The sequence below is a fragment of the Nicotiana sylvestris genome, chromosome 3 (genome assembly GCF_000393655.2).
Source record: "Nicotiana sylvestris chromosome 3, ASM39365v2, whole genome shotgun sequence".
Lineage (NCBI taxonomy): Eukaryota > Viridiplantae > Streptophyta > Magnoliopsida > Solanales > Solanaceae > Nicotiana > Nicotiana sylvestris.
The window spans coordinates 152,741,550-152,767,233 of record NC_091059.1 but is presented as its reverse complement, the minus strand read 5'-3'; the positions used below and the strand labels follow the sequence as shown (position 1 = coordinate 152,767,233).

Sequence of the window (25,684 nt, the reverse complement as noted above, 5' to 3'; positions counted from 1 at the left end):
ATAGTCCTTAGCCTATTCATGTCACTTCTGTATGTTTATGTTCATATAGTTTGCTCCTTTTTGTCAATATGTTTGGCCCTGCATGTCTGATACACCTGTTCATTTTTTTCTATTTATATGTTGAAGTGCAGAATCTTGACCCCTTCCTGATTGATCTTGATTTCCTTAAGTTACGATTTCATTTCAAGGTTTTCTTATAAACCCCTAGTTTTACTTGTTTTGTTTAAATTGATTGATTCCGTTCCTTTGCTGTGATGTTTTATCCTACTAATCCTTTCCCAAAATTAAGTATATTTTGTGCTTAGACTCAATTATTTACTCTATACCTTTACTACCCCCTTATATGATAAGAATCAATCTTTCTCAAAACTAATTTCTTTCCTTAATTATCCCTATTGGTATCCGTTAAGCAGTAATTCCTTGATTAAAAGGAAGTACTTGTATTAATGGGATTCTAATTGTGATTATTTCCATATTTGTGTTAAACTCTTAGTTGTTACCTTATTTTCTACTCGTTTTCAAAGCTATAAATACCCTACCCTCTTTTCTCTAAACACACGAACAACTGACTTCAAAAACACACACTTACACATTCAAACTCTCTTTCTTTCTCTACTACTTGTGCTAGTGCCTTGTCTAGACGGCTGAAAGCCAAGGCTCGACTATGGAACTCTCGTTGCTTTACTTTTTTTGCACTTTGCTCCTTCAAATGGTATGTTCTCAATTTAAATTCTGAAACTCAACTTTATGTGTTCCTTTGTTTCTCAATCCTTGTCCCTTTCTGCACTAACTTAATGGCTCATGCTGTTAAATTGCACCTTTTGTTTACTGCTTTATTCAGCATGCTTAAAATTCTGTCCTCCTTTGTTCCAAATGTGATCAACATGTTTACTTGTTCTTGTTTATGTCTCTCAACTAGCATGTGTCCTAATGTACTTGATTCATGACTAATTATATGTTTTTGATTTGGGTCCTCTACGTCCCCAACCCCCTATTTCCCTGTTTGTAACTGCTGAAGTTGTACTGTGGACCTATTCTGCATGTGCTAATTCCCTGCCCCTTTTCAAAACTATTTTCCCCTAAGCAACTCTTTTGTTGTTGTTGCAAATTTACTTCAAACCAATCATTTTTCAAAACTGTTTTCCAACTCAACTCTCTTGAATCTATGTTAAGCACTCTCACATGTACTCTTAGAATACTAGGTTCTACCCCATTTTGTGTGAGCCTTGCTTTGGGACCCTTGAGCTCCCTCTGAACCTGGACACATAAAAGATGGCCCTTTTATACTGCACTCACTCTCTTGGTTATGCAATCTGGGTGTGAGCACTGCCTGGAAACCTTTGAGGTCCTTAGGGAACTCTGACACACCCAGATATGAGAAAGGCTTGGGAACAATATTGGCATTTGAGGTGGTTTATTACATAACTCAGAGAGGAAGTCAGAATCAGGCTTCCTATAGTTGTAACTTCTTATTTTTCCTTTCTTATGTAATTCTATCACATGGTCTATAATAATTTGTAAACAAGTATTGAGGTAGCTAGTGAAAAGGGATGGGAAAATATGCATGCTATAGTTGCTAAAGGGTAGAAAGTATGTTATTAGGTTTATATTCCTAATTGTGCAATAGAAACTATGTTTAGGATTCATACCTGCATTAGAAAACCATGTTCTTAAAATCTATGTTCTCTTGCTTCAGTACTTCATTCATTAGTCCATGCTTTATGTCTATCACCTAGAAATCCTGCTCCTAGGGCAATAACAACACTGGTATAAAAAGTTGTTATTTCAAAAATTCTGCAATTCTTGTGTACATTTAGAAATCATGCCTTAGGGATTCAGTTTTCAACAACCTTGTAATTTGCATGTGCATATTAGATACCATATTCTAGGATTTTGTTTGCATTCTGTTTAAAACGCTTAGTTAACTACTGATTCATGAAAGGGTAGTAAAGCAATAATTTTCGGTGTGATGTTTTCTGAATAAAATTGGCAACAGTCTCTGCAACTAGAACAACATATTTTAGGTAATCAAAATAACCTCCAAATTGTTTTACTGACTTGGAACAACTGTTGCATCTCGTTTTGCACCTAGGCAAGCCTTAGGTAATAACTTAAATAAATTGGAATTGCCTTTGTTTAATTATTAACTGTTAAAAATCAGTAGGCAAACCTAATTAAGACTTTTTTTCTGAGTCATCTGATAAATCTTGTTCTGATGTTACCACTTAAATACCCTGCTTTAGGATTTTGAATTCAGACCTTAACTGTGTATAAGTCATGCTGTCAATGTGCATTATTTATGGAGGTATAACTGAACCTTCTACTTGCTTATATGCCCCCCCCCCCCAAATTGCAGTCTTGTATGTTTTTGTATGTCGCTTTAGTATTTTGCCTTTAAACATGAGGGTCTGCTTAGAACCTCCTTCTTATAGGAATATGAATCCTAAATTCCTCCGGGACTGATAGGAAGGGACGGGTAACAGCATGCAATAAGAGTCGAGATCAACCCTCGCTTTAATTACCTTCACGGGGCGGGAAAGAGTAGATATGAATATAATGACCGGTGCGCTAATACCACGTGTATCCCCTCTTTTGAGGAGTGTCATACCGGGTATTGCATTGATAAACAAACCTAGGGCACCCCCTTTATATTCATAAACATGCTTAGATTATAACTCTTTTCAAAACCTTGCTTTTTATTAATCGTTTTTCAAACATTTGTGTATTTAAACTTAAATCCCCTCTTATTTGAGCCTCAATTGTTTATTTGCGAATTGCACAAATTCACAAAAAAAACTATCTGGTCGGGAACCACACTAGTGGATCCTGAGGGGTGCCTAACACCTTTCCTTTAGGATAATTTCAAGCCCTTACCCTATCTCTGGTTATCAAACGTAGTTATAGATAAACCGTGTAGGTGCCCTAACGCACCTTAAAAATCGTTAGGTGGCGACTCTTCGAAAACACAATACCCAATTCCCAAAAAGGAAATGAGTCATCACACCTCCATGAATGTCGAAACCCGGACTCCTCTCCGCGGAGGGAAAAAAGGGGCACGACAGAAATCAGAGCTCATCGCAAAAGATCCTAGGACGCATTCCTCAGCATGAGGAGGTGTAGCCACTTTGCATTGATAAAGAAATGAAGAGGATGAGCCGGCGACCTCCTGGGAAGCAGAGGCCGAAGTTTTCGCCATCCCTAGAAGATTCTGGAGGAAGAAAAAGAGTTGCGTTCCTGAGAGAGAACGAGAGCAAAGGAAGAGCAAACTTTTTCAGGGATTTAGGCACACAATGAGTTATAGAAAAGAAGAAAGAGAGTATTTATAAAAACACTGTATGTGCATTGAAGGAGGCCAAGAGGCAGCTAACTACCATAGTCAATGTGAGAATCTGCAGGAGTAGAAGAATCCTCTCTTTTCTCTCTAATTTGTTCTCTCGATATTATTGCTCTTATCTGTTGGCTTCGTACTTGTTCTTCATTTATTGTTTGATATTGGCCATAAAGAGCTTCCCTTGATTATATCCCAACTGTTAGCCCTTTTCCGGTTATCCCCGATAGCTCGAGCCCGAGCCCAGGCATCGACCTCGAGGCCCCTCATCGGCCAGTCCGAGGCCCGAATAGCTAACCCCTCGGTTCGGTTATAACTCTACTTTAGCTCGCGTTTCATCTCTTATCTTCACATATCTAGCATCAACTGCTTTAACAACTAGCATAAAAATAGATCACGTATTTTAGAGTTCCATCAACAAATTTAATTGTTATTACCATTTTCACGGTAAACATACACTTAAAGTTATGATCTGCGCCGAAATTTATGGGTGCGATTGAACCCGTACCTACCCTGATACATTTGCCTATGTCGATTAAGGTGATTACGCACATAGCATTAAGCTGACATAGGCATTTACAATTCTAAGAGGCACTAAAACAACATTAAGCTCATTTCTATCCATAATTAATTATATTTTCAATAAACTTCGACTATGTGCCCCTACTAAGTGGATTAAGAAAATTTCACTTAGGAATATTGTTATAAGGAATCCAGCGTGGACAACCCTGTCAATGGCTAACAAATAATTGCTGTTAGAAAAGAAAACCAATAAAAAGAAAGAAAGAAAAGAAGCAAAAGAAAATTAGAAGAATATCAACTTTGGTTGGTTAGGTCCACCTTATAATTACAGGTAGGTTACTTACCAATCATACCTGTTTTATTTTTCAACCATAGAATTTGACGGAGTCATTACAATAAAGGAAAAAATTAGACGTTGTCTTTCTGTTCAAAATACTTTCCTTTGATCACCGGAAATCCCCAAATTACAATTCTAGGATTTCCAATTTCTTAAGCTAGGGTTTCTGTAAAAGTGGAAGGCGAGCTTTACAACAAAGGCTCGCCAAAAAAAATCAACTATGAAATTCCTTAAAATTTCCTCTTTTCAACCCTTCGTCATATTCCTGCTATTTGCCGTCGTCTATTTCCCCTTTACCGTCCGTTCAGATGAAATGAATGTTCTTCTTTTGCCTTCTGATCAAGGAAACCAAGACATCTGCCCCGCGCCGCCGTCTCCGCCCGAGTTCTGCCCCGTTAATTGCTTCCGACCCGACCCGGTCTGCGGCGTCAACGGCGTGACGTACTGGTGCGGCTGCCCCGATGCGCAATGTGCCGGTGTGCGTGTTGCGAAAACAGGGATGTGCGAGGTTGGAAACGGAGGTTCGGGTTCCGTTTCGGGTCAGGCCCTGCTGTTGGTTCACATTGTTTGGCTCGTGTTACTTGGTTTCGTTGGACTCTTTGGGCTTCTATGATGGATCGGGTTTCTTTGTTGCTTCTGGGCTTATATAAGTTTGATCTTCGTTGCTTGATTTAGGTTAGACTTGATTGTATATTTTTTGTATAATATACTTGTATCTTCTGTATGCATGAGGGGAATTAGCGGCTAGTTTTTAAAATTTGGCCCTGTTTTTTGTTGGATTAATACAGTTCTCTGAGATTTAGATATTTCTCATCCTTGCTTCTCTGATTTTTGAAATATCTATCTTAATTGCCTTAATAGTCATGAGATCACTAAATTTCTCATCCTTGCTTCACTAAATTCTACATAAGCCTGAAATGAACGCGTGATGTGTAGTAGTTATTGAACTTATTGTTTGTTGAAATACAGAAATGAAAGTAGGTGTTGGAATGAAATTGTCCCAACAGAGGGGAATGATGTGGAGGATTCATATAGCGTGATGTGTAGTAGTTATTGAACTTTTGGGCAGTAGTTGTTGTTGTATGGGAATAAGGATATACATTAATTAAAAAGAAGGATATTGTGAATATGTGAGAAATTTGATCAAGATATAGTTTGAGTCACTTCTTGAGGTTAAGATCGTTATAGACGGGTCTTCTTGTATGGGAATAGGGATATACATTATTAAGAAGGAGATTGTGAATATGTGAGAAATTTGATCAAGAGATAGTTGAGTCAATTCTTGAGATTAAGATCGTCGTTGACGTGTCTTCTGTAGCTTTACTTCTCTCTTTAAGTTCTTATGGCTGATAGGTCAGTTTGGACTTTAACCTCAGAGGAAAGCAATAGATATTGGCTTGCTAGGCTTCTAAAGAACCAGTCTGCCTTTATGCACTATAATCTTCTGTTCATTTGGATCAGCTCAATCTAAGATGTTCTTCTTTGCGGTCTTTCAACTGTTGTCTGGTGTTTGGCTGGGCAATGTTTGATTGAATACTTTTTATTCAATTCAAATTCTGGTAAATGATTAATGGCCAGTTTGGTACAATGCATTGACCCAAAGTGGAGGTAATTTTGCTGTTTCGTTACACTTGCATTCTGCTATTCTTGATTTACTCTGTCCTTAATGTCATTTCGTTCTGTCACTACTTGTCTAGAATTGCCATTCCTTGTAGGGAATAGCCGGGAGCAAAGATAAACTGAGCATTTTCATGAGCCCCCTTCTTCCTCACCTTCTAGGCTACTGCTTACTAACCTTCTCCCTTGGTTTATCGGTTCCCCTTTCTCTCCCCACCCCGTACTCATCCTCTAGCTGCTGGCCATAACCCAGCTAATAGCATTCTCCGGCCATGATCTCATTTCGCTCCAGCATTCTTTAAGTTATACCGAGTCATAAAATTATTGTTACCCCCCCCCCCCCACACACACACACACAGCACACGCACAGAGATAAGGGAGATCATGACATCTGAATGGAAAAACTATTATCCACAAATCCATTCCCCTTGTTTGTGTATCTGTGTTTTGAGGGGGTGTAAGAGGAGTTAGGAATTGGGTGAGATTGGTATTTCCAACTGTATTCTTGGTTACTAAGTTAAATGGAACTTGATGTCGTATCACGTTATAGAAACGATGCAAATATTTCCTACCTTATCTCAGTCCTGAGAGGTGATAGGCTGGACAAAATATTGAACAATGAAACTTGCGACGCTGTTTTCGAGCCTTACAGTAAGCTGCATATTCTAGTCTTCCTCACGATACTAGTAGAATTGATATTGAAAATACAGTAAAACGCGCTTGTTCTATTAATTGGCTGTGTCAGCATTTAGGGTGCAATTGTTGCAACTGTCTTTGTGGCTTTTCGACCAAGTTCAACTGGATTCATTTGCAAAAACACAGCAATCTACTAGGTAGTTTTATGGTTAACAAGGCCAGCACTTTGTGGAGAGAAAATTAAAAACAAAATCCACGTGCAAAGAAAGTACAAGTTCCACTTATTTTGTAGTAGAAGTTAATAACTTGGAAATCAGAAGACAGATTCTTATGCAAAAGACACCTTTGATGTTCTCCAAAAAATTAAACCTGTGGAAATGCTTCACCCTTCGAACTCGAAGGAGAGGCAGCTAGTATAATGCCCTTACCCAACACTTCAAGCAAGTAAAGACATAATCGGGGGACTAAAGCCAGGTAACTGTAAGTTCTTTACTATTTTCTTTTCTCCATTTTTCTACATTCCAAATATCTTATCCAGAACATAGCAGCCATCCTCAAAAACACAGTTATCGCCAAATGATGCAATGCAAGTCAGAGCTCTATGCCAAAAGAATAGGCACTCTTATCATTGCCATATTACCTACTCAGGAATTAGATGCATGTAATGCTAGATACTCCCCAAAACTAAGAAAATAGAAATCAGAACTTCTCCATTGACACTCAATCATCCTTTTTGTGGCTTTGCAAAGAGAAAACAGGGTCACCCAGATGATCTTCATCAGCAGATTTCGCAGTAAGAGAGCTGTCATCGCCAGCGACTGCAGATGAATCACTCTGCCTGGTGGTTCTGGTCAACTTAGATTGAGAGGTCCCAGGAAGCTCAGTGCCAGAATTCTTGCCCACTACGTTTTTATATATGCCAAGAGCTTGAGCCATCATGCTAGCAGGATCAGCAGCACTTGTAGGAAGCAACAGCGTGGTGCCCTTCAAAGTTGAGAAAGGCAAACAGAAACAATAAGAATGTTAGCAAATAACTTACTCATGACAGTTGACACAAATATAATGTAACTATTGTGCTTCACCTCCTTTGCAATATTACTGAAAGCTTGGATATACTGCTCTGCAATTCTCAAACTTGCTGCCTACAAACCAAATACTGAAAGCTGTAAGCATGACTACAGATTGGCGAAGGTACAATCAAATTTATATGAAAATCCAAGTTACTAAGTGGATTTCATTAATTATGTCTCTTCAATTCTTGTTACACGTTATGGAGAACACTTTGCTGTAAGTTGGTGCATTACAAGTATGAAAGCAGCCGGCTGTTCCACTTTCAGAACTGCCAGAAGAGAAGGGATAGGGTGGAAGAAGGAAGAAGGAAATAACCCATTGCCGGATCAGGACCAGCACTACTGTTGTTCAAAGAACCTCACCTCTGCACCACCATGCTCTTTAAGGGTTTGTGACACCATTGCTATCCCTTTTGCTGTAGCTTGTGCCCTAGCGAGGATTGCTTCCGCTTCACCTGTTTCAATCAATAAGGAGAGAAAGTGAGTGAGGAGAACCAGTGAAAGCTGAGATTGATAGTCTCAAAAAATAAAAGGGCATTAATGGACTAAAACATTATCTGTAACTTGAAACACCTTGCACCACATTAAAGCACTGTAATGACCATGATGAACACCATTTATAGTCTTTAAAACCAAAGAGAACACACACACATACCCTATCCCATCCACTAAACCTTATCCGACAGTCGCTATGGCAGATAAAAAATCAGTTCCTTCTAAAAGTTCGAGCACTTCTTTTGAGAGTTACACTGGCTAAGCAAAACAACTCTACTTTTTCCTTGACCATGAACAAGGGAAGTTAAATCTCACTAAAGTGCAAGGAAAATGTGAAGTTCTAAGTAAACAAACCTAGCGCTCTGTTGACCTGGTCCATTTTTGCAGCTTCTGAGGCAAGAATCACTGAACTCTTCCTTCCATCTGCAATGTTAATATTTGCCTGCCTTTCTCCTGTTATAGATGTCAAAAAATATCATCATAAAAAAATCCTGCATGTCAGATTGAAATACTTGAAATTCCAAAAAGTAGCAAGCTGATATTTTAAATTGGCATGGTAATCATTTTGGTCATACAAGGCCTTACCAAGTTATCAGCCAAAGAGATTCACAGTAAGTAGACTACACATTTAGTAAGAACAGATTGACTGTTAATGTTAGCTGCCACAGATGGTAAAGCTTTTCGATAGATCTACGTGCACATGTACATATTAAGCTGGTCGTCCCTGATATCATAAGAATAAGGGATGGCCCTTCCTCTGAACCAGCAAAACTACTACTCAGTATTCTAAAGCAATTACTGCTTTGCAAACTAACCAACAGGAAGAGGATCTATTACCTTCTGACTCCAGAACTTGAGCCCTTTTTTTTCGTTCTGCTTCAGCCTGCATCTCCATAGCCGCTCTAACCCCACGAGGAGGAGATATATCCCCTGAAATGAGAAGGATAACAGACATATCCAGCAATGTAAAGCCACAACCATTTTTGTAATGATGAAAAAATCAGCAGAATAGCCCACATACTTATTTCATATCGAAGACATTTCAAGCCCCAATCTTGTGCAGCATCATTAATAGCCATCTGCAATAAAAGCGCGCATCAGAGGTATCAAACTCAAGCATCATAGGTGGCAGAATTAGAATGCAACCATTCACGGGACGCTTTCTAAAATCAACATCAAAAAATTTTGCACATTACAGCCTGTAGGTAAATTTGACAGAGTGATGGATCAGATGAGCATACCATCACCTCACATCTAAATAGGCTTATGTACTAATACTGATCCCTAGCTAACATAATATGGCCATAAATAAAACATATGCAACAGGTACTGAACTTGATGCTGATAATGACCATTCAACAAGCGACTCAGGATTCATGCGTAGATAAATAGTGAAGTGAAGATGAAGAAAGCAGTATTTTGATGGTGAAGAGCAAAACATTAAAACTACAAAAAGAGATACCTAAGTAACGTTATCAAGTTGAAATACACAACTAATTTCACTAGAATCAGTATGAAACCTTACACCAGTAGTCGTTTCTCATTTAACTTTGCGTTTCATTGTAGATGTTCCTCTGATTTCATGAAGCACATCTAAATAACAGAGCAAACAATTTCTCAAATATCAATGACCTTTATGGCTAAAAACAGTAGAAACTGCTAGTTCAAAACTACGTTCTGTTTTTACCCTCCTTCCCTTCCCACGAAATTTCATCTCTGATTTTACACGATTTATTAAGCATATAAAGTTCTTTACTTCTTTTAGATGATATTTCCATTTTTTTTTTAGATGAAGTGATGATATTTCCATTTATTAGTTTCATGAGATTCTTGCTTTTTAAAGTTGCAGTTCAGCATTCAAATGTGCCAGACGACAATGGACTCAGTTATACCAATTCAACGAGAATAGTGTCAGACATCTCATAAAGCATACAGTCCACAGAATATGGCGAAAGAATCAGTAATAGGTGGATACTGGCACTCTCATCATGGATGCAGTCTTAACTCAGCAACTCTTACCTATTTAATTTATTAGTAAGTTGGTCATCTTGGAGTTTCTTCTCAACATCATTCTTAGACACCTAATGGTCAAGTTGACGAATTAATTTAAGTGGTAGTTTACTTAAATTTTAATGATTAATAAAATAACCGAACTCACACAAAAAAGGGGGAAAACGGAAAAACAATCTGAATAACCACACACAAAAAGGGCAGGAACACTACATGGAAAACCATAAATGATTGAGAAAAGGAAACAAGCAAGCATTACTGTCTTTTCTAAAATGTCTTCACCTGCCCAAAAATGACTTTTTCTCTATAAACTTGTAAACATCTTATTGTCAAAAAATGTGACACAGAGAAATACAAGCAGGGGCGGATCTATGTAGGGCATTGGGGGTGGCACGCCATCCGTACGCTGGGTAAAATTTCATATATGTATTGAAAATTTACACAACAAAAGGTACATATGTAATAGTGGCACCCGGAGTCACTAATCCACTCTAGGTGCCATGGTTAAAGTGCCAACTTTCCACCTGCAAGATGTAGGATCGATGTCGATACTCACTAAGTCACTGTCTACGTTTTCAAGCTAGTTTTTCCTTGTTCCCTTTTCTTTCTTCTCTTTTTGCTCCTTTTCTTTATTTCTTTTAATTCTTCAATCTTCATCTTTGCATTATTTATTAAATTATAAATTTGCTTTCCGCTTTGTTTTTCTAGATCTTTATTTGTACATGATTTTAAGCATTTTCTCTTTGTATCCTTCAAATATACTCCCTCCGTTTCAATTTATGTGAACCCATTTGAATGGGCTACTAGTTTAAGGAAAGAGATAAAACTTTTGAACTTGTGGCGTAAAATGAGGCACATATATTTTGTGTGGCTATAAATCAATGCATAAAGGTAAATTGTTTCCAAATATGAAAAGAGGTCATTCTTTTTGGCACGGACTAAGAAGGAAATAGGTTCACATAAATTGAAATGGAGAGAGTATTATTTTTTCCTTGATTTCCAAATTTTTCAGAATGATAGTATCAACAAAGATAACAATAATCTAGCTACATGTAGATTGAAGCGGTGTATTTCTTTATTTTAAATTCTTATTTTTATTTTTATTTTTTAATCATATTATTAAGAATTTGAATCAAGAAAATCAGATCGCATTGGACAAAACCTACTTAGTTTGGTGATCACCTATTTATTTATGCACCAAAAATCTTGTATATCGAACTAAATTAATTCAAAATGGATCGAAACGGCCCGAACCGAATTAATTCAACGGATCAAACCGACTAAACGTACCCTAATTCAATCAACTTTACTAGTGGTAAGTTTGCATTAAAATAGTGGTACCCGTAGTCATCAAATCCTAGATCCGCCTCTAGACACAATATTCAAATTCTTCAAAAAGTCAATTTTCTATCTAATCGGACATGATTTTACTTGAATAAACTAATTCTTCAGTGTTACACCTCAGTACTAAAGCATAATCAAAATAGGATAACTACACTATAACAAACAAAGCAACAAATTTGATAGTGAAAAAAAGTCAGTTAACAGTGAAATACAAAGAGAATAGGTAATTTGGGATAACAGGAACTACCAACAGGTACATAATTAATATACAACCTCCATGTCAACAGGATTAAGATGGGCCTAAATGGAGTGACGACAACGAGGATTCATATAGCCGACCCCAACTTGCTTAGGATTGCATAACAATTTGCAATTTACACCAAATGTATAAACGTAGTAGATACATTACAATGAGCATTATGACTATCGATAACGAGCATCACACAAGGGCCTTGCAGTTTGAAATCTTAAATTAGAAAAAGTTGAGAAGGTTGACAGAGTGCCAGAAAAGATACCTGGCGAAGGGAGGTAAAGAAAGCCTGATCAGGAGCACATTTTCAAGTGTCCCAACCATGCATGCATCGGAAAGAGTGATAGAAAAGTTGGTCACATCTTTTTTAAGGTATGGAGTGCTCGGGCTGAAACACTTAAGAGTATTCAGCAAAAGCACTCTTAAGAAAATGGTTTTGGAGGTTCAGTAATGAGAAATACAGCCTATAGAAGAAAGTGAATGCAGACAAGTATGATGAGGAGGAATGGAAAACCGAAAACCAAAAACACCACTCTACCTTATGAGTGCAAACTATGGAGGGATATCATGAAAAGATGGAAAGAGTTCAGCTGTAACGTCACATTTAAAGTTGGTTATGGGATCAGGATAGCTTCTGAAAGGACAAATGGTGTTGGGATGACATCTTAAGTGTCAAATACCCAACTAATGTTCCACATATCGGGACCAGAAAGGATAGCATTTGACCAGTTATACTAAGAACAAGATGATGGATCATTATACAACTTAAGATTCAAAATAAACATACAACATCGAAAGATAAAAGGACTTCAAATCTGATAAAATTACCTTACAGACCAAATCTCACCCGATCAAAGCTGGATACATGGAAGTCTATAGGCAGGGGAAGTGGAATTTTCTAGGGAAGTCCTTCTAACACAAGTTACTGAAAAGAGAGGATAGTGGATGCCCATTATTTCTCTGTTTGGATACCTAGAGCATTGAGAAAGGTTTGCTTGTTCACATGGATAGCAGTAAAAGCAGGGATACTAACTGCTAAAAATATAATGAAAGGGATATAACACATGTCAACTGGTGCTTCATGTGCAAATGGTTGCGAGATGATGTGAACCATTTATTAAAGCAATGTCAAGTTGCAAAACCAGAAATAGAGGAGCATTAATATTGCATGCGCTAGGTGAACTAAGGCTCATGCTTTTACAATGTCTATTTGCTTTAAAAAATTTAAGAGAAAAATTGCTTGGTTGGCTAAAGTCTATGCTTCCCAACAAGTTTAGCATTCTGAAGTCACTCAAGGGTGCAACCAAGTGGTCAATGAGGTGGGAGGAGAACCATGAGGTCTCAGGTTCAAATCCTAGCGTAGACAAAAAACACTAGGTGATTTCTTCCCATCTACCTAAGGTTTAGTGGGAAGAGTTACCTAGTATACCCGATGGCATAGTCTGACGTCATCATTAGTTGGCCCGGACACCTCTGTCATAAAAGAAAAAAAGAAAGAGGGCAGCCTGTCTTGAGTGGTAGAGTTGTTAAAAACCATACCAAACAAAGTTCTAGCAGGTAAATCTATCAACCTAATATGACACTTATTTGATAAGATCAACTTTACGTGAAACTTGCAAAATTCAAGATAAGTAAATCATCAAACCAAAAATTCTAAGCTCGAATCTCCAAAATGAATAATCACATACAACAACTTGCATCTCAAGAGTGAAGAATCACATCCAACAGATTGCATAGGCAAATTACTCTATTTTCAGATTCAGCTAACCATAAGTGGAAGGAACTGATCAAAAAACAGATAGATACTGGACATATGCTATTAATGAGCAGAAATAAAGGGGTCTGGGGCTAGAATTTTACGGAATATTGCTAGTAAAAATCTCACCACTATCTTTTCATTCAAAGTGTCCCTTTCCTCAAAGGTCTTGTCCAGTGTGATCTTACCAAGCTCACTTCGCATAGTTGTCTGTGCTAGCTGAATTACCGCATACAGTGGATTCTCAACCCCATACGACGCCAATTTAGGGTCCACAATCTACAGTTAAAACAGCAAAAATCAAACATCATCAGCTCATTTCCGCGAGCGCACAACCAACAACGGCTCAATCTAAAGCTAGTTAGGGTTTTCTAACCTTGACGTAGAGAACACCATCAATTAAAATGCTGACATTGTCCTTCGTAATGGCGGATTGGTCCGGTATAGGAATTGCCTCTTCCTTTAGCGAATGCACATAAGCAATCTTATCCACGAAGGGGATCAATACGTGAATTCCAGGAGTCAACGTCTTCGCATATTTCCCAAACCGCTCAACAACATAAGCCTTCTTCTCAGGCACTATTCGTACTCCCCAATTTACCGGCGGCGGGATTTCATATCTTCATAAAAATCACAACTTACTCACAGAAAACAAATTACAATGAAAATTATAACAATACAAAAACAGGACCGAGAATTTTACCTCACGCTGGGGTCGCGAGCGTTGCGGAAATGGCGGACGGAGGTGAAGAAAGGGGAGAGCTGACGTGGAGGGGGTTGGTTGGAGAGAAGAGAGGACTGCCTTAGAATCGGAGAAGAGAGGGTGGAGACTGCTCTGGTGGTCGGCGATTGAAGTATGTGGTTCAGCAGCCGGAACTTGCTGAGGGAGTTCGATCTCGCCGCGTTCATTGATGTTTCTGTGAATCGGAAATGTGGATTGGACGTTCGAGAGAGACGAAATGACTGTCGATTGACGGTCCGACGAAGGGAGGTTCCGCGATTTTACAAAGCCCTAGCAAAACCCATCGCCCAAGTCACGCACTTTGTCTTGTTCTCCAAGCCTATTGCACCTTAACGGGTTCTATAATAAGCTAAATAAATAAAACTCTCTCATTAGCACATTTTCATGGATAACGGATTTTACCTTTCTGGTTAAACCGGTGTTTTATAAAGTGAAAAGGGAAACAAATGGGTATTTTACATATATATACTTCGACTCTAGTTTTATGCAAATTATGGTATCAATGACCAAGTATTTGCCGTTTTGCGAGCATTTAAGGTATTCTCAATGGAGATTGTGCCGAATAATTAAGATTTCGACGGTTAAGTGTAGAAAAGGTGGATCATTAGGCTCAAGTGTTGCCACATCTATGCTCTCTCCTCCTTGCTTTGGCTTGTTCTGTTTTGCCACAAACATTGGTAAGGGGCATTTGCATTTATACCCGCTTTTTGTGTCACGTTTTAACTTGTGTCCGCTTTGCAAAAAAAATTGCAAGTGTACCCGCTTTTTCGCATAATTTCAGCATACGGGGCTGAAGTAGCAAAGCCAATCACGCAAAACTTCAGCATTCTAGTAGCCGGGCCTGAAGTTCAGCTCTAGAGCTGAAGTTTTTGTTTTGTAACTGTCGAACTTCAGCTCTAGAGCTGAAGTTCTTGTTTGTAAGCTTCAGCTCTAGAGCTGAAGTTTTGTTTGTAAGCTTCAGCTCTAGAGCTGAAGTTTCTGTGTTGTAACTGGGAAACTTCAGCTCTAGAGCTGAAGTTTTTGTATTGTAACTGAGAAACTTCAGCTCTAGAGCTGAAGCCTAAGGCAATCACTACTATTTTTGGTGTTTCGCGGTTGATCAACTAGAAAGAAAAGAGAACTAAATAACTTCAGCTCTAGAGCTGAAGTTTTTGTTTTGTAACTGTCGAACTTCAGCTCTAATTCTCTTTTCTTTCTAGTGCTTGTGTGTTCCAGGTCTTTTCTTTCTTCTTCAGCTTCTGCTTTTTTGTCTTTCGTTTTGTAATTTTAAACTCCAATTATTTCTTGCTTACTGAATTATTAAAACTCTTAAATTCAAATTTTATTTTAAACAAGTTCCCTTCTAAACCTACCTGATAAAGTTAAAGAAATATCAATATACAAGCGTATTCAGCATAAATTCTTATTATGAGTAGAACAACAACTTCAAAGGTATTATATTACAGAATACAGATGTACATTTAAAGCAAACATAAATTGTTTCAATGTGTGTTGAGCACCAAAAATAAATACGTACTACATAAAAGGTAAAAGTTAGAAGGAGGAGGAGAAAGGGGAATAAGGAGGAGAAAGGGGACTGACGTTATTTAAAAAGTGGGTATAAGTTAAAAAATTTTAAAAAATAGGTATAGGTTAAATGGGGGCGACCAAATAGGGTGCCCCGTGCAATTTTTACCATTGGTCATCGCTTACAATTACACTTTAGGGTCTCCCATAGTCTCCATCATAACCCATTCAATGTTTACAATTTTGAAGTGGTTCGATTCATAGTATGCGGATCCATCTATTCCTTGACATCATTTATGAATTTTCTTTCTCCTTAGCAAGTATAGTTTGTTTCATATTCTATGAACATCATTTCACTGATTTTTGAAAAACTATGCAGCAAAATATCCAATATGATTGGCTTTGTGTCCATAATACTAGTTATCACTTATCACAGGCTTTTAGGTATGCGGGTTCACACACATCTCAATTGAAGAAGTTTGAATATGATGGGCAGAAATTAATTTGCATAATAAACCTAGAGAAATAACAACAATGACCTAGTAAAATCTCACTAATGGGGTCTGGGGAGGGTAGTGTGTACGCAGACCTTACCCTTACCCCGAGGAGTAGAGAGGTTGTTTTCCAAAGACCCTCAGCTCAAGAAGAAGAAAAGAGACAATATCAGTACCACCAACAGATAACATAAGAAAAAATAACAACATCATGAAAACCAGAAAATAGGTGCAAAGCAAAAACGATAGCCAGTAAATAGACTCGGCACTATGAAAAATGAAAGAGTAGTAAGACACAACATTTTCACTAGCTGTCACACACAAAAACCCTACCAAACTAGCCTCACAAAGGTACGAACTAAGGAAAGACTCAACTACCTCCTAACCTACAAATCTAATATTCGATCTCCACAGCTTCCTATCAAGGGTCATGTCCTCCGAAATCTGAAGCCTTGACATGTCTTGCCTGATAACCTCTCCCCAATACTTCTTAGGCCACCCTCTACCTCTTCTCATGCCCTCTAAAGCCAGCCGCTCACACCTTCTTACCGGAGCATTCGGGCTTCTCCTCTGTACGTGCCCGAACCATCTGAGCCTCGTTTCCCGCATCTTGTTATCAATGGGAGTCACGCCCAGCTTCTCCCGAATATCATCATTTCTAATCTTATCCATCTTAGTGTGATCGCACATCCACCTCAACATCCTCATCTCTGCTACTTTCATCTTCTGGATATGTGAGTTCTTAACAGGCCAACACTCAGTCTGATACATCATGGCCGGTGTAACCACTGCTTTATAAAATTTACTTTTGAGTATCGATGCCACTTTCTTGTCATATAGGACTCTAAATGCTAACCTCCACTTCATCCACCCCACTCCAATACGGTATGTGACATCCTCGTCGATCTCCCCTACCCTTTGGATAACCGACCCAAGGTACTTGAAACTACCTCTACTTGGGATGACTTGTGATTCAAGCCTCATATCCACGTCCACTTCCCTCGACTCAGTGTTGAACTTACATTCCAAGTATTCTGTCTTCGTCCTGCTCAGCTTGAAATCCTTAGACTTAAGAGCTTGTCTCCAAACCTCCAGACTCTCATTAACACCGGCTCGTGACTCATCAATCAAAACTATGTCATTAGCGAATAATATACACCATGGCACCTCCCCTTGAATATAGTGTGTTAATGCGTCCATCACCAGGGAAAATAAGAATGGGTTGAGCACAGAACCTTGGTGCAACCCTATAACAACCGGAAAATGCTCAGAGTCGCCTCCTACTGTCCTAACCCAAGTTTTAGCCCCATCATACATGTCATTAATCACCCTAATGTAGGCAACCAACACATTTTTAGCCTCCAAGCATCTCCAGGGAACTTCTCTAGGAACCTTGTCATACGCTTTCTTCAGATCAATAAACATCATGTGTAAATCCTTCTTCCTCTCCCTATACTATTCCACAAGTCTCCTAATAAGGTATATAGCTTCTGTAGTAGAACGACCCAGCATGAACCCAAACTGGTTGTCGGATATAGACACCATTTTCGTCACCTTCGGTTCAACCGTCCTCTCCCAAACTTTCATGGTATAACTTAGTAATTTGATACCCATATAATTATTACAACTCTGGATATCACCTTTGTTCTTATACAATGGAACCACCATACTCCACCTCCACTCATCTTTTTCGTCCTAAAAATAATATTAAACAGCCCAGTCAGCCACTCCAAGCCTGCTCTACCCACACACTTCCAAAATTCAACCGGAATTTCATCTGGCATGATTGCTCTACCCTACTCATCTTACGCATAGCTCCCAAGACCTCCTCAACCTTGATGCGCCTGTAGTACCCAAAGTCACGGTGACTCTCGGAATGCTCCAATTCACCTAGCACAATATCTCGATCCCCTTCTTCATTAAAAAGTTTATGAAAGTAAGTCTATCATCTCCTCTTAATCTGGGCATCTTCCATCAATACTCTACCATCTTTGTCCTTGATGCATATCACTTGGTCCAAATCCCGAGTCTTCCTCTCTCTCATCTTGGCCAGCCGGAATAACTTCTTCTCCCCGCCTTTCTCCCTAGTTCCTCGTACATACGACCATAAGCCGCAATCTTAGCCTCCGTAACCGCCAGCTTAGCTTCCTTCCTAGCTACCTTATATCTCTCCATGCACGTTCGTCTCTCCTCCTCAACTATGCTCCCTATTAACTTCAGGTACGCCGCCTTCTTCGCTTCCATTTTACTTTGGATCACTTCATTCCACCACCAGTCTCCTTTGTGCTCGCTAGAGATACCCGTCGAGACCCCTAACACCTCTCTCACAACCTCCCTTATACAGTTTATTGTCGTCGACCACATAGTGCTCGCGTTACTACTGCTCTTCCAGGCTCCCATAGCCGACAACTGCCCCTCCAACTCTTGGGTTTTATCCTTAGTCAAGACTCCCCACCTGACCATCAAATCATAAATTGTGTTTAATTTGTTTGTAGAGGTCTAAAACAAACTTGTTAAGTTTGAACCGAAGCCAAATATGTAGAAATTTCTGAGATACTTTTAAATTTTGGAGCAGAACACTAATTCTAAGTGTTGGTGTCTCCATTCAATGAAGTAATTGTTTATACAAATATAATTGAGCATAAACAACTCAAGAAAGGAACAAACATTGAACTATAAGTGCTTGCTACAAGTGTAAGTGTTGTTATATACCTTCACATATATAAATTTTCTTCATATCTATATAAATAAAAGCCATTAACATCAAGGCCATACTAACGAAGCTCAAAATAAATGGTCGTATACTACAATACCATGATCAAGTTGACTCTCATTGGCTTTCGAACATCAATAAATATGTCTCTCAAACTAATTCCGGAAAAGACCACTCCATGTGCACCTGCTCCTTAAGTTAGTTTAGGTTTTTCAAACTGTCTTTCCACATGAGGATGTAGCTAAAGACTTATAAGTTTATTTTAACTCAATCATGTTTGTCCTATAATTAGATTTTAGGTTTAAACAATTAGATTTTCTAACAAATTAGAGTTAACCTTAGCCAATATTAATATCTAAAAGTTCGTTTGATTGATTTCACGGTAAAATGGCTCAAATGCCATCATTTAGTAATAACTATGCAGCAAAGACAATATTTAATGGCCCAAGAGCAATGAAGATAACATTCAATAGTGATAAATGAAATATAATGTCATAAAAGTAAATAAATTACAAGTGAGATAACCGAAAAAAGGCTGGGTTCAGTGATATTCCCCCTAATAATGATAAGTGATTGATGAACCTTTGAGTATTCGTATTCTTGGATCGTAGGATAAAAGTTAGAATCAGATCTGAGAGAAAGGTCTATTTTGTATGTATATAAAACAAGAAGCTTTAGAGAATGTCAAAGTGTTGTTCTTTTACAATGAGTGTCAAATACCTTTCTATAACTACCTCTTTTTCTATTTATAATTGTACAAATTCTTGGAATATTCTCTTTAAAATCCTAACCCTAAACCTAGTCATTACTGCTCCGTTAAGGAGAGTACTCATCCTCGACCTCGGTCTCTATTGACTCTTTGACTTAGTCTTCGTCCTTTGTGAGATGACTTCGGCCTTATCTTCGTCTTTTGTTAAAATTATACTGATGATGCATGGCAGTCGTTGAGGGTTGTCTTAGTGTCGACATGGCCCAAATATAGCTAGGATAATTTTTGGCCCATATAGTTAGTCCCTCCACTTGTTGAGGTCGTCTTCATGGGTGAGTTCAATGAGCGGATAATCCCATTTATGTCCATCTTATTAGTCAAGTTCGCTGAGTAGATGACATCGGTCGTCTCCATTATGATGAGCAGGCAACATAGCTCCTTGTAGGCTGCATATTTTAAACCCTTAAATTTCTCGGGTGATTTGTTAGAACCATTTGGTACAAGAAAGGAAGTGATGTTATGATGTCATGCATCATGATGATGTTGATTCCCGACACATTGTATCGATTCTCGTATGACCTTTGATTAGCTCTACCGTTTCGATTCATGTGCCAATTATGATAGACCCTTTTGATTTTGGTGTCTCAAACTCTATAAAAAGGGATGGTCTTGTTAAAATTCAAACTTTTACACTCTCTTCACTTCTACTTTGGAATTCTTTTTCCTTCTTTATACAGTTTCGATATACTTCTGATTTCCTCTTTTGTCTCCTTCTAAATCTCCATAACTATGTCAAACTTGTCATCTGATGCTAGTGTGGAAGATCACTCCATTCCTTTGGACATCATATTCCTCGCTCTTAGGGGAGATGTTGTTACCGCCATTGAGGAGGAAACTCTCCCCTCAGTTGAGGAGATTATACATTGATGTCTCGATGCTAAACCCTACTTCCACAAACCATAGGAAGTGGCGACCTAAAAGTTCCAATCTACGATGACGGTTGAGCTCTTAGTTGAGCTTAAGAATAAGTTTGGCCTCCCCGACCACATAGAATTAGTTCATGCTGGTAATGATGAAGTACAGATCCACCATCCTGGATACTGTGCCCTCTACGCCTATCCATTCACCATCAGCTACTCGTTCCCATTTCCTCTACTAATAGAAGAGTTTTGTCGCCACTATAACTTGTGCCATGCACAACTCGCCCCTACGTTTTCAAGGTAATCAAGATGTTGGCAAAGTTCGTTAAACTAGCGGAAGTCGAAGTCACAGTGCGCCATTTGGTGCATATTTTTGCACCTCATTTCTATCGAGGAACGATGCTGAATCTTCGCCCCCGTGGAGGAAAGTGCTTAGTGGTGAGGATAGATGACAAGGGTAATCAATAATTCTAGCTCGACTTCTTCTTCGTCAGGACCGATGTCGTGGTATCTGATGTTACCGGCTTCCTTAAGGCTTGGAACCTCCTACGTAAGTGTCCACGTTGTTGTGTTTCTTCTCTTCGTTAAATTTTTTAGTTTTGGGCAGATCAAATGACCATTTTCTTTCTGTAGCTACTAATCGACCTCTTTAGTTGGTAGCACATCTTGCCGACTGGGTTAGATGGATCCTCCCCAAACGGTGGGGATTTGTGACTGGTCGATCTTCTTTCAGAAGTTCAAGCCGGCTCTCCCCTCAATAGGTAATCTCGTTCTTCCCGATGATGTCATACTTATGTGGTGTATGTTCGTCGTGTTTACCATTTTCTTCCCCTCTATTTTTCTCTAGGTTCTGTCAGAGGGACCACGGGGTGGGTCAGGCCCCCGTGCCTACATTTCGGAGAAGGAGGGTCGCTACATTTTTCATATCCCCTCCTGTTTCAACCGTTACGCCTCCTGCCAATGCCTATCTTTCGGCTGCTGCGCCCGCTCCCACTTATTTTAACTAGTTGATGAGAACGTCGAAATATCGCCCAGTGATGGGGATCTTCGATCTCATAAAAGTAAAGCCGTGGATGCAGGAAGGGGGTTCCTTTGGTTGTCGATTCAGCGGAAGGTGGGTTCACATTATGTGAAACAGTGACAATACTTGTTGGTGATGATATTTGTCTGAGCTTTGAGGCCCCGCAACCGGAAAAAAGTTAATGAGGGCATGCTTTTACAGGAGGAAGCTTCATTTTCTAGGCTGCCAATGGATGTTTCGTCGGCTGACGAGGACAAGGGAAAAGACGTCGCCAACGAGGGCGATGAGCCAGGTTCCGACATGGACCCTGATGGCCTCAAGATGACTGACGAGGGACTTATCCAAATCGAGGTGAGGATGGAGGGAGGCTCGAGGACCATCATGATCCCAATGGATCGTGATTTGCTAAGAAATATCGAGGAGACAGTCCCCGCTCTCGGTCCTTTCTATTCTGACGTCGTGGGTGTGACCTTCAAGGCGATAAATGTTAGTACTCTGTCAAAGAATATCGCCGGCCTTGCTCTTAGGGTAAGCATATTAGTTGTTCATTCTTTTCTTTTTGCCTTAGCTCATTTCTGGGTTTTGACTCTTGTATTTTCTCGATTTGTAGACGATCATTTTGGAGATTGAGAGCGCCGAAGGGAGAAAAGGTGAAAAGACATCTACGTAAAGCTAAAGGGAAAGTACGAAGAGTACCGTGCAAAGTACCGGGACCTTTGGAAGCAACTTCGCGAAGGGAGTAGAGACGAGTTGAAGAAGAAGGGCGAGGAGCTAATGGAGGCTGTGGGGAGATTTAGCCTCCTTAAGGAGGCGTTAAAAAGAATAGAATAGGAGCTTTAGCTAAGCAAGGGTGTGGAGGCCCAGTGTAGTGACCTTCAGGCCAACTAGTTGAATTGCGTGGCTAATTGAATGGATGTCATCTTGAGATTGATATTCTACGGGGAGAAATCGCTGAGAAACAATAGATACTCGAGCAGGTGGAGTCTTCCTGAGTGGATGCTTAGAGAAAGATCGATATTCTTTAGCTGGCGAACAGGACTCTCCGCTCTAAACGGGAAAATGTTATCGATGACAAGGGCTAAAGAGGACCGGATCGAGGAGAGGATCGAGGAGTTGGACAAGGAAAACTCAGAGCTGTATGAGCGAGTTGCTGCTCTTGAGGCCGAGAAGGTTCAACTGCTTGCATGACCCAATTCGTCAAATGCCTCTAAGTATCCTAACATTCCTCGAGAGTTGTACAAGGAGTAGATCCATGCTGAAGCCCAGCTAGATGTGCTCTATGACTTGCATACGGCGGTAACTGTTTCTAAGACGGCTCTCGAGGATGACCGAGTCAAAAATCGCGAGTTTCGGGTCGCTTGTGACTATGACCCTACCACACATCTGCCTGGTTCCGAAGAGGATGATGAAGAGGGCATAGATCACTTGATGATTGTGCCTGGTATGATTCCACTTATCCGCAGGACGAGGATAGAGAGGGTGCTGGAGGCCGAGATGGTGATGGCCATTAGCTTTTTTTGTGTTTTTTTTTGTCGGCGTCTTTGAATGCTTTTGTACAAGACTCTTCGTCTAAATATGAATATCAAAGTTGAGTTTTGTTTTACATGGACCTTTTTCATTTTGGCATTTTGTTTCTATACTTGTATGTTTTACTTCTATGCTTGCATGTTTTGCTTATATACTTGCATGTTTTGCTTCTTTATTCTTTTCATTGTTGTCGCCCTTTAGGTGGCCGTAGACTTTGGGTCGAATAGCTCTGGGCTATATCGACCTTTTATTTATACAAGTCGATTATGTTTCTTAGTTGAGATGCGGCCGAGGGCCGATAGGTGTTGTTCGGGCTAGTCGAACGCCCCTTTAAGTTAGGTTGTGGCCGAGGGCCGTCAGGTATTGTTTGAGCTTGATCGAACTTAACCTTTCGTTAAAGTGTGAACGAGGGCTGATAGGTGTTGTTAGAACTCGGTTAAACTTTAACCATTCACTGAATTGTGGCCGAGGGCCGATAGGTGTTGTTCGAGTTTGGTCGAACTTAAATTTTTTTAAACCATGACTGATAGGTGTTGTTTGAGCTTGGTCGAACTTAACCATTCATTACAGTAGTTTTGATAAACGAGAACTTCTATTACTTTGACGTCGTTGCTCTGATTACATTATTTTTCTCTTGAGCAATTTTGGAGAACGTTACAAGTTTTGGATATTGAATGGCGTTCCAGTCCTAGTCCCAGTATATCTAGTCCCTTCATTGTTCGACTTGGAGAATCTTGAGGAGTCGGGAAATGAAAAATTGGTCTGGTCTTGTGTACTTAACCTTGAAGTGTCTCACTCATCGCCTCATTAAAAACCTCCTTGAGAAAACCCTATTGGGACAAAACTCAAGTGAGGAAAAAAGAGTACGACTTATGGGTGACTTTGCCCAAACTCACACCACAATTAGGTAGTGAGGCAGTCGAAGCAATAATAAAACCCAACGCGAGTCGGGGTCGAATTCTCAGGGAGTTAGAAATGGGATTAGGTATACACCTAGTGTAATTGTATAATGTGCCTCAAATTACTCTTCCACATTCTTGTTTGTTGTTGTTGTTGTTGTTACTTTTACTCTAAACTATTGATTGCAAATATGAAACTAGGAGACAATATTTTTGGTTTTGGTTGTTTTTCAAATAGTAAAAGATCTAGGGTCGTGACTTCTACCTAGATAGTTACCTAACAGGTTGTAAACTCTAGAGTAAGTTTGATTAGTCGAGGTCGTAAGATAGCAATCACTTGCAATTACCCACTCTATACCTCTCGGTAGTTTGAGTGATTTTGCCCAATTTGGCTTTCTCAAGTCCAAATGGGTATTGCACAAATCAAGTGATATATGCTCGAGTCAGGTCTTAGTATCTCTAGATTTGACCCTTTAATTGGAGCTATCAATTTCTTGAGTTCACCCCTATTCCTTGTTAGCCAAGTTTTCCTAGACTTAGTCTCTCTTTCTCAAGAAGAGACTAAGACAATTAGGCATGAATCAATGTTTGCAACCATTAATTCTAGAATTCAAGCATGAACAAAGCTAAATATCACTAACCCAATCACAAATAAACCATAAAATTAAATACCCATTTAGTACCCACACTAGGGTTGGGCCACAACCCTAGCTAGAGATTTAGCTACTCATACAAAATAAAGAAATACAAGAAGAAATTAAAATAGAATGCATAATAATTGATTAGAGAAAGAAAATTTAATGTTTAGAAGTTAATCTAGTACAAAATTACTCAAAACAGTAAAGAAAATGGATCAGGTGCACTTCTGAAAACTAAAACTTAACCTAAAAATGACAAAACTTTCTATTTATACTAAGCTAAAAATATCTGACAAAAATACCCCTGCGAAGGTTGTGCGGTCGCATAATTCTGGTGCGGTCCGCACAATGAGCTTCTGCAGCCGCACAATTATCATGCGGTCTGCAGTCTTGGGAACTTGGGCTTGGAACTTCAGGGCTTCTGCAGTCCGCATAAAAATGAGTGGGGCTGCGCTTCTGATTCTGCGGCCGCACAAAAGTGATGTGGTCCGCACTCCTTTACTTTGGACTTGATCCCAGCTCTCTGATTCTTCAATACCGTGGTCCGCATAATAATGAGTGCGGCCGCACTTGACATTTTGCGGCCACACAATTTCGGTATGGTTCGCACTCCTTAAGCTGGCTAAAAGACTACTCTCTTAATCTTCTTTCTGCTGCCGTACTAGAATTGTGCGGTCCGCACTGTTGCCCTGTTTTGGCTCTTGTTCACTTTTGACTCCTTTATGAATGGATTTTGACTTCTTTGGCTCTTTTTCTAATGTTTCTGCAAGCAAGCACGTTTTATTAGTTTTTGGGAATACCTTTAAGCATTTTTGAGCTAAAACGCAAGTAAAAGAGAGCAAATAAGCAGTCAAAATCCCTATTTATCAACTCCTACAAACTTAAGCTTTTGCTTGTCCTCAAGCAATTAAGACAATTCCCACTTTCACTAGAAAAAGGATATTTCAGCTGGTCTAAAGTGAATCAATTATGCATCAATAGGGACCAACAATTGCCCCCAACACATATGAATTATCAACAACACAATGATATGACTTTTTGAGTACCATAGTTCTAATGTGACACTAGAGCATCAAGAGTTGACTCTATTTATCAAGGAAGCTCGCTCTTTCACATAGGTCATTGTGGATCCCAAACTCCTCCTCCTCTA

At 39.4% G+C, this 25,684-nt stretch overlaps 2 protein-coding genes across 2 annotated transcripts; both read right to left on the bottom strand.

Annotated features, from left to right (window-relative positions):
- Positions 1–6,905: 6,905 nt before the first annotated feature.
- On the bottom strand, positions 6,906–14,539 carry LOC104233711 (uncharacterized). The gene is made up of 9 exons (XM_009787149.2): positions 14,069–14,539; positions 13,742–13,985; positions 13,495–13,644; positions 9,027–9,084; positions 8,843–8,935; positions 8,360–8,458; positions 7,874–7,965; positions 7,523–7,582; positions 6,906–7,424 (listed from the first exon to the last, which is right to left on the bottom strand). The coding sequence occupies exons 1-9, from the start codon at positions 14,272–14,274 to the stop codon at positions 7,161–7,163; spliced, it is 1,266 nt and encodes a 421-aa protein (XP_009785451.1). The 5' UTR covers positions 14,275–14,539; the 3' UTR covers positions 6,906–7,160.
- A 3,608-nt stretch (positions 14,540–18,147) lies between these two features.
- Positions 18,148–18,507, bottom strand: LOC138888192 (uncharacterized). The gene has a single exon (XM_070170009.1). The coding sequence runs from the start codon at positions 18,505–18,507 to the stop codon at positions 18,148–18,150; it is 360 nt and encodes a 119-aa protein (XP_070026110.1).
- Positions 18,508–25,684: the final 7,177 nt, after the last annotated feature.